Source organism: Ptychodera flava, chromosome 13, assembly GCF_041260155.1.
Source record: "Ptychodera flava strain L36383 chromosome 13, AS_Pfla_20210202, whole genome shotgun sequence".
NCBI classification, from domain to species: domain Eukaryota; kingdom Metazoa; phylum Hemichordata; class Enteropneusta; family Ptychoderidae; genus Ptychodera; species Ptychodera flava.
Genome location: NC_091940.1, coordinates 1,934,686 through 1,947,886, shown reverse-complemented (window position 1 = coordinate 1,947,886; position 13,201 = coordinate 1,934,686). Strand labels below are relative to the sequence as shown.

Genomic DNA, 13,201 nt, shown 5'->3' with positions numbered 1-13,201 from the left:
TAGACAGTTGGCAAGAATATGTTCTCAACAAAACGAGAATATTATTACTAAGCCCTGGGACATTACTTTAGTTTTGCAGTCTGGTCATATCACATTTGCTTAACAACAACAGTTATATAGTTTCCATAAACGATCGTTGCATGGTGACAGCATACCTGAGAAGCATTTTCCGAAATGTTTGTGCACGGAAATAGCGGAAATCTGAAACTCTCGGGTTAAAACTCAAATATGACTTATACAATTCACTTCATGTTCCAATCTTTCAGAGAAACCTATCACTGCTCGAGGACAGTCTGGTAATCAGAGTTTGTCATTAAACGAGATAGACAGATGTAATGGTGGTGCAAGTGGGGGTAGAATTCGGCTGGAAGCCGATACTGTTAATTTTGCTGTGACTGGTATTTTGGAAGTTGGCGGGGGCGATGGTAGCTATTTACCAGACAACGATACATACTGTGGTCAAGGAGGCGGTGGCGGTGTCATTGACATCACTGTGACAGGATATGTAACTGGTAACGTACCCAGTCAACTTAAACATTTAAATGGCGGCCAAGGTAATCCCAATGACGGACATAATGGCTTCTTGATCATGCGAGGTACGTAACTACATATGATGTGTGGACAATGCTTCTACTTTTCCTAATAAAGTATTTTAGGTATTTTATTCATGTATAGTATATCAATAATTGAACGTTTTTCATACAAGTTATGAATAACGTGATTAGAACTAATTTTGGGATAACTGGATGGTGTAGTATATATATGTTGGTTTAAACTGCAAATGCAAGCGCATCTGCTTTTCTTTTATCTTCGCAATAAGCTTATACTTGTTCATATCGGCAATCGGTAATATTGCAGCTTTAAGCTATATGGTACCTAGCACTTTTGATAAATTTGAAAAATTGAAAGATCCAATTCTCCAAAATTAGTTCTAATCGTGTTAAATGTATTATGAAGTAGCACGATTTGATTCACAAGTTTTATGAAAAGTTGTACTGCAAAAACTCTTTGTCATTTTTAACCGAGAGGACCGGCCTTTTTGAATAAATCGATAATTCTTGACCTATACTATTCAACCAAGAAAACGCTGTAGTTATCATTGATAAGTTGTTTGTTCACGCTGAAATTTAGAGAAAGAATGCAAAAGTCGTCAACTCACTCCTTTACATGCCAACCAAGGTCCTGTGTTCCTAATTTCCCTAATAAAGGGCTAAATCATTCTCGCGAGCCAGAGCATAATTTCCGCTCCGCTGACCTACGCAAAAGCTGTTGCCGTAAAGAGGCGTGTGGCTTACGACGATGGGCTAAATCTGTTGATCAGGTGATTTTTGAGTTGAGATGATCAATATTGATAAACTGTTAAACGTGATCAGTCTCTCCACAGTGTCCAAACTTACATATATATGTATTTATGTTCAGAATTTGCATCCAAGCCGATGTTCGTAATTATTATTATTTTATTCAATGATTTGGTGTGACTCAAAACACTGTCTTTATCTATGCTGCCGTTCAAATGTTGAAATTACAACTTTGGAAGCGTCCGGATGGTCTTATGGCTTAAATACTCCGAATACTAGTAAGAGTTGTATACACGATAGGTATCTTGAGAATTTTCAATTTCCTTATTTCGAAGAACTGTCATTTTTTCTTCAACAGCGAAGCAATTCGGCCTAGGAGGAGGCAATAGCGGTGGAGGTAAGCCAGTGGAATATACGATAAAATGAATTCAAGTAGTAGAGCGTAACAAATGACATGTGAGGCAGTTGAAAGATTTACACAAGAGCGCCTTCAATTCATTCTTCATGGCCATAATACTCCATAAAGAGACGTACAATGCTAGCACATGCCGGAAAAAAACACTGATATTTGTACTTGTTTTTACTGTCAGCAAGATCCGTTGAATTTTAATGTATTCTGAGAGATTTAATCAAAGTCCGTTCACTTCTTAGGAAGGACATGCGAGCAGTTGCACACAACCATAATACCTGTTATTTCAACAATAGAGCATAGCCAATGTGTGGATGCCGAGTTATGTGATCTTCTTCAACAGGTTAGTCTGCATTTGCACTTATATTGTCTGTATGATTTGCCACTGGTCTTGTTGTTCTGTTGTATTTAAATTGGCATTTCTTATTCATTCGGGATTTCTAAATCCAATGAAGCATTTTTTAGTCTGTAATCACTGAATTTCACAAAAATAGAAAACGCAACATTAAAGATGTCAAATGAATGAATACACTGAAAAGCAGCCAATAGTACTTGACTATGCCGTCTTGACTATGCCGCGAATATCAGCACGTCTTGATTATAAATGCTATCAGCACGTCTTGACTATGCCGCGAATATCGGCACGTCTTGATTATAAATGCTATCAGCACGTCTTGACTATGCCGCGACTATCGGGACGTCTTGACTATGATGCAATGGAACATCGGGACGTCTTGATGGCGCAAAGGAACATCGGGACGTCTTGACAACTTACTGGTTGTAATCATTGCTTCCCTGTCAATACATTTAATAGAATAAACCATTGACGCGAAACCAAATCCGGGGCAAAACATTAGAAATCTTATTTTTGTCAGATCGCGACTCTAAAACTTAATTAACTGGTCATTATCGTACCCTTATATGCAGCCGAACGACGCCAGTCACAATATTTGTTAACAAATTTGTCAAACGCACGTTTACTTAATGTATCACATATATTTAATTCTTCCTTCCTTTATTTATCCATTGCATTTGGAGGATTTGAGCAATTTTAAAATGTCATTCATCATTTTAACGCAGAGAACTACTTAAGTTCATATTGTCTATCTAGTCAGTTTAATTTAATGGCTAAAAACCATGACGGTGAAATTTTAGCTTACTTAAAACATCAAAGTATCTTCGTTTACCAAATGACAAGCTGGCTGTTAGTCAGAATTTCAAATTTTGGTCTTGTTTGTCAAATATGCGAAAGTTGTTCTTTGAGTACGGTTGGTAATTAAGAAACATAACATGCAAATGTTGACATAGTGTTTATGTTGTATTCTACTGTCGTTTATTGAATATATAATGAAATGCTTGGTGTACCATTATCATTAGAATTCATCTTACACAATTGCAAATTGCAATGTGTTCCATGTTATTTACGCACTTCAATGCTACCATAAATCAATCCACTAAATTCATTTAATGCATTATAGAAATGTGCCTTTCTTTTATCAATGTAGGTTTTAATGCTTTCCCTCCCAGAGGGGGAAACAGTTTAAAATCTCCAGAATGAATTAAGTTGAACGTATATTGTAAATTTGCATATTCTTTTGTGTGTTCTGTACAGCGCACTGTGACGTATGTGTAGTGTGTTTTTTAAAAAAATTTTAACAACAACAACAATAATAATAATAATTATTATTATTATTATTATTATTATTATTATTAGACCTGAATTTTCATCAACAATCTGAACTTTACTTTTGAAATATCTAAATTAAAAACTTTTGTGCTAGCTGCTTTGAACTTGAAATGCTTATGTCTTTGTAAATTTCATTAGCTAAAAACAGATCTTCAAGAAAATCCGACCTACTTAAAAGGGATTGATTTATAAATAAAAGAAACGCTATTTCTTCTGACACAAAACTTTTCATTTCTCATCATGCCATTAACTATAAAGTTCATAGTTAAAGATTGCCTAACCCTGACATGTTTTGTCATTTATTTGAATCTGTCATAGCATATCTTATACTTCGAGTCGTCGAATGACATGCTAGACTTTTCGCCCGGTCTACTTGAAGTACTTTCACTTTATATTCTTATCTGTCACAATGAACACACGTAGCGATGTCACTGTCTGCCTTCGTTAATAACGTCGAATGAGAGATTGCATGTGCTTCATGTGCTTTATTTAACTTGAATCTTATCACAGAATCCCTAACATTGTAATTCAAACACCAAAATGAGTGAGCAATGTAATTTTAAGAGATGTGAGATGCTAATATCGATGATACACCTTTGGGTCCTGTCACACCTTGACGATTTAGGCAGCGTATGCCGACGTAATCAAAAATTCTCTAAAACGCTGGCTTACTGAACTAACGATGTGTTTTTCAATTTTGGGAGTATACATAGCGTATTCATGTCATGTACTCATTGGTTAGAAATATGTTTTGGGTACGCTAGACAATTATCTCGACGCATTTCGACTTATGAGTAACTTACAAGTAACGTGTGTCAACGTGTATCAACGAGCGCATAACCTACCTACGTGCGCGGGACGTATGATCCATTCGCTGGCATACGTCAAAAAGGTTTTTGCGTGCGCAGTTTTTGACGACCTCGACGTACTACGATGTATACCAGCGTGCTTCAGCGTGCTCTTAAAGGCATGTGTTGACACCAGATTGTCTCCTCAGAAAATTTACCCACCAGATTACAATTTCAATGGAAAACAAAAAGTTATCACACTTCCATAATCCTCTTACAGACTAGAACAAAGGCGATCCCAGGGATCGCGAACAGTACCTTTAACTTATACAAAACTTGCCCATAACGTATTCGACGTACGCCCAGCGTATTCGCCAAATTTTACATATGTTGGCATATACTGGCTAATCGTCAAGGTGTGACTGGGCTATTAACAAGAGACGCATCGTTACGTTTAAAGCTGTTAATAGTAAATGCTTGTCAAATGTCATGTGCAATATAGCAATGGAAATCAATATAAGAACATTTATCGAACATGTACTCACATCTATACAACTGGGGTATATATGCACGACGAGCAGGGTTGAACGTTTGAGAATTGGAACGCAATGGAACGCAAAAGAAGCTGAATGAATTATAGAATTAGTTGCTCTGACTTTTTGCATTTTCATTTGTTATAAATTAATATACTGAATTGTTTTGAAGCCACAGTCACATGATTATCTATTAATGAGAAGAAGTAAGATTGAGCATACGCTGGGTTTACTAGTTGATTTACATTATTTTCAGTTAACAAGTTTGACGTCGGTCTCCCCATACGATGTGAATATGTATATGGCCATATTGTTGAGTCAGCTGAAAATGGCGAACAATTTGACATCGGATTCCGTCAATTACTTCATCACTGTTACATCATTATTGGTTGAATTGACACCCTTTGAGATGCTGAGAGCACAACTGAACAGGAATGTGTACATCAAGGTGCGTTGACATTCTTGTCATAAAGTGTGATAGCATTATTTTAGTCGTAAATCAATGTGCAAGTGAACATATCAAGACATTAGTGTCGGTCCTTACACATCACGTAAAACAAATATATGTCCTGTACTTGTTTCGATTATTTTTTATCCACATAACAACATAAAACATAGATCCACATAACAACATAAAACTTATATACTGCTTTGTAAATATATCAACGGAATTTTTGTCCAATAGTTTGTTGCCTGTGTTAAACGAGGTCCAATGCTTTGTCTGTAGTGTCGCGTATATACACACAAAAGGTTGAGGATTACACAGCCCGCTATCCACATCATAGTTATTGTAGATCAATATGCTCATTTTCCAGGTATGCGCTATTGATACGCAACATTGTCGAGTAGCTTCACGAAGCTTGTTGCTTTTTCATCTAGGTCAATCCGGCATACGCACGTACGCACGCACGCAATTACATACATACATACATACATACATACATACATACATACATACATACATACATACATACATACATACATATCGAATATCACCTAATGCAATATAAAGTCGCAGTAATATTCGCATCGTTGTCACGGTTACCAGGACTTCTATTTCATCATTACACGCACTTCCTTGAAAATTCGGAGTGATAAATGATTTGTACGCCATTCGTCAATCTCTTTCTCCTGAGGAGACAGGCTAGCATTCGGTGATTGCACGAACAGAAATAGCCATTATATCGGTTGTTGTTCAATTACCAGTCACATCAACCAGCAAGAAATGTAACAGGAAGCATCAATCACTTGTCATGATCAATAAATAGATAATGACCAGACATGACACGTTTCAGCCCCTTACGGAAATTAGAACACCACGACAGCCTTACTTAGTATCTCCATTCTAATATTTCTTTCCGAGACAAATGCATCTGGAGAATACCGACAATTACCTTGGGCTTGTTATCTACCTATGTTATTGATAGCCAATTATGGTAACTATGTGCTTCTGTATTTGCCGCTAGAATGTTCGCTTGAGAGAAGACAAGTTCTTCTTGCTGTGTGATGTGAAGTCATCATGGTTTACGAACCAAGCCACCATCGCATAGCATAGATATCTATTTTCAAAACAAGCTTACAGGACATGACTTCATAACGATAATAACACGCCGTTTCCGAGAAGACAATTCTCCGGGAAAACGCATAGACTTGATCGACAAAACTTATGTAACTGGAAAGACCTTGAATGAAAAGACCTTGTCATGAAAACAAGATTGTCAAACCACGGTCCCTCTATCACGTCTGCTGCTATTGAAAATTGCGGTGCTTTTTTGCAAGTTGTACTCGCAAAGGAATATAGTATTTGGAAAAGCAGAGTTTGTTCTTTTAAGGTAGCAGGCAACTCGAAATTAAAAAACTAAACTTTTGCTCAAACTTTCCTCGACGATACTTTCAACCATTCTCAGCTCCAAAAAACTCAAGAATGAAAATCAGGGGTCACCGTGCAAATTTTGGTAATAGAGAAACGAATTATGAAACGTTTACAGATACTTCAAATCCAAAATGGCCGCCATCTGTGAGTTAACTCAATAGGGAAAAATACATTTCAATTTTCACAGAAGTAAACAAGTGAAATCTTTACTGACTCCAAGAGCATCAAAATGAGTCCCCGCAAGCGGTAAACCAGAAAAGAATTGTAAAAAGTTGAGAGTCAAAATATGTCCCCGAGGCGCATTCTAGCTCAGCTACTTTTAACGATCTTTCAAGACACCTTTCTAGGACTATTCGTAACACAGTCATGTATTTGTGCAAACGTGATGCAGTCCAATTGTCTGTAGTCTTTGAGCATTAATGTATGCACTGCTGGTTTACACATTCTTGATTGAAGAAGAACGTAAATAAAGCCATCTCGGTTGATATATGATATCTATTTAACTTTCTATTGAATTTCGTAAATAAATAGTGACCCCTATACAAATTCAAAGTATCAAATACAAGGTATTTTCTATGTTCTATCATGTTGCCATGTCCACTAGATCGGTTTATTTCTTTCTTCAGTTGCAAAAATTGCAATCTAACATCGAATGTTGATGAAATAATTCGTTTCTTGGTGTGTAAACACGATTTTCGGTGCTAACTGTCAGTAACAGTGGTTCTGTCATCGCTAAACTCACGTAAAAAGTAACCAATTATCGTTTGTGACCGAGTAATGGCAGAATTGTGCAAGCGTACTGCATACTCAATTCAGTAATTGCTCCCCCTCCCCCTCAGAAAAACCAAAATTGGTTTTCAGTTCTCTCTGTATTTTGGGTGATCATCAATTGTATGCAGAGTTCCTTGGACGGCAAGTTGAAATCGTCTTCTCTTATATTTTTCACAAATGTTGCCATTGATTTCTAATCTTAAAATGTTTATCAACAAACAAAAAATTTTAAGAATAAATCAGTGGCCGATTTAAAGTACAATCTATGCAATGTGAACGTTCAGATACCGAATATACTTTCATTTTAAGAGCAATTATACATTTTTGATCTTCCTTAAAATGAGAGCTCCAATATGCTCTTATAATACTTAAATGGACAATAATAATATCGTTCATGCAAACTATGCAACGGCCATGTCGGAAACAGTCCTAAATTACAACTTTTGTTTGTCAAGTCAGTTAAATTGTTTCATTAACGCTGGTGATTATCGTCTATGTGAATTCGAATGTCAGGGAATCGCATATTGATATCTCAGGATGTTCCTGCTAAACACAACTTAGTTTATTTTAACATGCTATGTATTATCTGCAAAGAAAATATTAAACGCCGTTATCCAATATCGTTCAGATTCCCAGAAAAAGTTACATTTTGTTTGTATTTTTCAGAACCTTGCTGATGTACTGAACGTCTTAGGAAACCTCATTGAAGAAATGGTAAGTCATTTTAGATATTTGTCCGTTGTGTTATGATTTGTACCGTATAACAGGCTGTGTTATGATTTGTACCGTATAACAGGCTGTGTTATGATTTGTACCGTATAACAGGCTGTGTTATGATTTGTACCGTATAACAGGCTGTGTTATGATTTGTACCGTATAACAGGCTGTGTTATGATTTGTACCGTATAACAGGCTGTGTTATGATTTGTACCGTATAACAGGCTGTGTTATGATTTGTACCGTATAACAGGCTGTGTTATGATTTGTACCGTATAACAGGCTGTGTTATGATTTGTACCGTATAACAGGCTGTGTTATGATTTGTACCGTATAAAAGGCTGTGTTATGATTTGTACCGTATAAAAGGCTGTGTTATGATTTGTACCGTATAACAGGCTGTGTTATGATTTGTACCGTATAGAAGGCTGTGTTATGATTTGTACCGTATAAAAGGCTGTGTTATGATTTGTACCGTATAACAGGCTGTGTTATGATTTGTACCGTAGAAAGGCTGTGTTATGATTTGTACCGTATAACAGGCTGTGTTATGATTTGTACCGTATAAAAGGCTGTGTTATGATTTGTACCGTATAACATGCTGTGTTATGATTTGTACCGTATAACAGGCTGTGTTATGATTTGTACCGTATAACAGGCTGTGTTATGATTTGTATCGTATAACAGGCTGTGTTATGATTTGTACCGTATAAAAGGCTGTGTTATGATTTGTATCGTATAACAGGCTGTGTTATGATTTGTACCGTATAAAAGGCTGTGTTATGATTTGTACCGTATAACAGGCTGTGTTATGATTTGTACCGTATAACAGGCTGTGTTATGATTTGTACCGTATAACAGGCTGTGTTATGATTTGTACCGTATAGAAGGCTGTGTTATGATTTGTACCGTATAAAAGGCTGTGTTATGATTTGTACCGTATAACAGGCTGTGTTATGATTTGTACCGTAGAAAAGGCTGTGTTATGATTTGTACCGTATAACAGGCTGTGTTATGATTTGTACCGTATAAAAGGCTGTGTTATGATTTGTACCGTATAACATGCTGTGTTATGATTTGTACCGTATAACAGGCTGTGTTATGATTTGTACCGTATAACAGGCTGTGTTATGATTTGTATCGTATAACAGGCTGTGTTATGATTTGTACCGTATAAAAGGCTGTGTTATGATTTGTATCGTATAACAGGCTGTGTTATGATTTGTACCGTATAAAAGGCTGTGTTATGATTTGTACCGTATAAAAGGCTGTGTTATGATTTGTACCGTATAACAGGCTGTGTTATGATTTGTACCGTATAACAGGCTGTGTTATGATTTGTACCGTATAACAAGCTGTGTTATGATTTGTACCGTATAAAAGGCTGTGTTATGATTTGTACCGTATAAAAGGCTGTGTTATGATTTGTACCGTATAACAGGCTGTGTTATGATTTGTACCGTATAAAAGGCTGTGTTATGATTTGTACCGTATAAAAGGCTGTGTTATGATTTGTACCGTATAACAGGCTGTGTTATGATTTGTACCGTATAAAAGGCTGTGTTATGATTTGTACCGTATAAAAGGCTGTGTTATGATTTGTACCGTATAAAAGGCTGTGTTATGATTTGTACCGTATAAAAGGCTGTGTTATGATTTGTACCGTATAAAAGGCTGTGTTATGATTGTACCGTATAAAAGGCTGTGTTATGATTTGTACCGTATAAAAGGCTGTGTTATGATTTGTACCGTATAAAAGGCTGTGTTATGATTTGTACCGTATAAAAGGCTGTGTTATGATTTGTACCGTATAACAGGCTGTGTTATGATTTGTACCGTATAAAAGGCTGTGTTATGATTTGTACCGTATAAAAGGCTGTGTTATGATTTGTACCGTATAAAAGGCTGTGTTATGATTTGTACCGTATAAAAGGCTGTGTTATGATTTGTACCGTATAACAGGCTGTGTTATGATTTGTACCGTATAACAGGCTGTGTTATGATTTGTACCGTATAAAAGGCTGTGTTATGATTTGTACCGTATAAAAGGCTGTGTTATGATTTGTACCGTATAAAAGGCACGAGGCATTGTTAGCATCAAACCATTCTTTCTCGTAAACTGGAGATGAAAATACCGATTATGAACTCAATATTACTTACCTTATTGATGTATTCATGACCTTTATGCTGGAAGGTCAGGAAAGAAATTCAAAGATTGTTCACAGTGGGAACTTTAAATGACATAATGAGAAGTTATAGCTAGCTCCATATAGGATAAGGGGGAAATCTTTGGGGTTAGAGCAAAATGGCTGTGTGCACGTGTGGTTTGTTTGTTTGTTTTTTTACAGAGGACAAGGAAAACTTTATTGGTATCATAAATTATATTTGCAAGTTTTCGAGAAACTTCTAAAATGAAAAAATACATTCTATATCATAAACATAAACACAGATACAATTCGGGGGTTTTTTTCATAAAAAATTGGCCATACTTTACTGTCCATGAATAAGTCGATGAATACCAATCAAACCCATTTCTGTTTTGCAATTTATTGTAAGCTTCTCTACACGAATAATAAAAGAGATAGATCATTTTGTACGGCTGGCATGTTGTCGATCAATTGGCTTATATCAACTGCAATTCCTGACGGTGATCACTTCTTCATCTTCCTCTCCCTGCTTTCAATTCTTTTCCCGGCTATGATGAAACTATCTGGTAATTGAGATTTAAAAGTAAAATATTTTCAAGCTTCCCGGCAATCTATGACAACCCTTCACTCATCATAACGAGCTGTAAATTTTTTATGTGTATTTTCTCTGCGTGTTCATTATAAAGGTCACAGCATTCGACCAATAATCTGTTCATCATCTCTGCATGAGATTGATGAAATTTACAAAGTCCATTAGCGGAAACGAATATTGCAAGGTCAGTTTTACCAATAAGCGATTATAAGAAAAATACATAACTGTGTGATGCCATTATTCACAAAAATAGTCCATGGAGTAAAGTAATCGCCATGTTGGTCATCAGGCAGGCTACTATATTAATAGTTGCAGTGATACGGCGCTGAAGTTGCTTTCATTGAGATATTAATCATGTGCATTTTAATTTCATATTGCCTTCAACGCATTACTGCTGACAATATACAAATAAATTAGCAATGACATACGTGTACATGCTATACTTTCCTGGTTTCTTTCACCTAACGAATGAAAACACCACTAACCTAAAAGTCAACCATGTACTGTCGCCATTACACGGTAATGACGTCAGGGGTATTTTACGAGCTGAACGGATATATTTATCATTTGCAAGATCATATTTTTTTTGCAAAATGAGTTTACTCAAATGAATTGGCATTTAAAGTGATGAACCACTCTTGTAATCATATCTACACGCCGTGACGCCGTGTGCGAGTTTTCAATCACCTCAAGGACAGGTGCAAGTCACGCGTGATATATTGTGTATATACTCGGCAACAACAAGGGATTTCTATAGCTAAGGGTAGAATGCGCCTCGAGGACAGGTATCAGGACTCTGAATTTTTAAAATTCTTTTCTGGTCTTCCGCTTGTGATGGCTCATTTTGAAGCTCTTGGATTCAGTAAAGCGTTACGTTCATCGGTTTTGTTTTGTGAAAATCAAAACTTTAATTGTCACCATGGAGTTAACTCACAGGTGGCGGCCATTTTGAATTTGAAGCATCGGTAAATGTTAGGTAATTTGTTTTTCTGGTACCAAAGTTTGTTCGGTGATCCCTGATTTTTATTCTTGAATTTTTAGAGAATGGTCGACAGTTTCGTTTGGGAAAATTTGAACAAAAGTTATATCTTTCAAATTCGAGTGGCGTAGACTACTACCTTAATCACCGTGTGCCAACAGTGAAGTTTTATGCGATCAAGTTCGACGATAACAGTAGTCACAGAAATTCATCTCGGTTGAGTTCAGATATTGTGTAAACAAACTGGGTTTATATTGCGCAGACTTTGTCGAGTTTGTCGAGCCTATCTTGGCACAGGCGGCCCAATCACCATTAATAAGCTTCTTATTGAGTTTTTCTCAGTTTTCTCTGTCACTGTCAGTCCCTCTCCTTTACTTCATGCTCTGACTGATCGTAGTGAATAAAATAAATGACTATATAGCCTAACCTATAGCCTCTTGACTCTTTATGTATTTTACACCCTATTACAAGGACGCTTATCTCTCATATACACATCTTGTAACTAATTAGTCAACACAACTAATTATGCTAATCCGTTGACTTATCAAGGGTTGGTCAACATTGCAAAGATAGAGATGTTTACCTTTCCTATCTTTCGCGATGTTGACTAACCCATAAAATCCCTGATAAGTCCACGGATTAGCATAATTAGTCATGTTGACTATTAATTACAAGATGTGTGTATATGAGAGATAAACATCCTTGTAATGGGGTGTAAAATAAACAAAGAGTCAAGAGGCTAGGCTAGGCTATAAAGTCATTTATTTTTATTTACTACGATCAGTCAGAGCATGAAGAAACGGAGAAGAACTGATAGAGAAAACTAAGAAAAACTCAATGATAAGCTTATTAATAGTGATTGGGCCGCCTGTGATCTTGGGCGATTCTTAATTACTTTCTGAGACAGGCTACAACACTTACAAAATCCAAGATTACTGTACATACACAGGGGCGAAAAGACCATCGGCGAGTTATTTCACGAAAGTATGTTTATTTATTAGGAATTTCGACACATCAATATTTTTGTTTTTCAGCTCATTTTTGTGTCAAGCTGTTAAAATTTGCATCGAAATGAGTTCGTGAGACACCATGTTGCAGTTACAAGTGTATGTATAGCGGAAGGCGTATTGGCATACGAAACTGTATAGCGATGATCAAAACTGCATAAAGGTCCCATCTCTGTGTGTCATCGCTAGATCAGTCAGACTTTTGATCGCAGGAGAAACATCGGCCTCCATATTTCTTTGTTTGTTTGTTTGTTTGTTTGTTTGCTTGCGAAAGCAACTTTCTTTTAATTATTCAATCCATCATCCAACAAACGAACGTCCAATTACAGGATGAGGTATCCATAATCCAATAGAGCTATGGAAAATAAAGTGCCTTGCTCAAAGGCACAACACCGTTCCT

The 13,201-nt window shown here is 36.4% G+C and overlaps 1 protein-coding gene across 1 annotated transcript in view; it reads left to right on the top strand.

The window, feature by feature from the left end:
* Positions 1-13,201, top strand: part of LOC139147062 (uncharacterized) — a 57,200-nt gene that overhangs the window by 17,517 nt on the left and 26,482 nt on the right. The window contains exons 6-10 of the mRNA XM_070717915.1: positions 267-596; positions 1,657-1,695; positions 1,950-2,050; positions 4,972-5,163; positions 8,026-8,073. Coding sequence (XP_070574016.1) covers positions 267-596; positions 1,657-1,695; positions 1,950-2,050; positions 4,972-5,163; positions 8,026-8,073 — 710 coding nt within the window. The remainder of the gene's footprint in view (positions 1-266; positions 597-1,656; positions 1,696-1,949; positions 2,051-4,971; positions 5,164-8,025; positions 8,074-13,201) is intronic.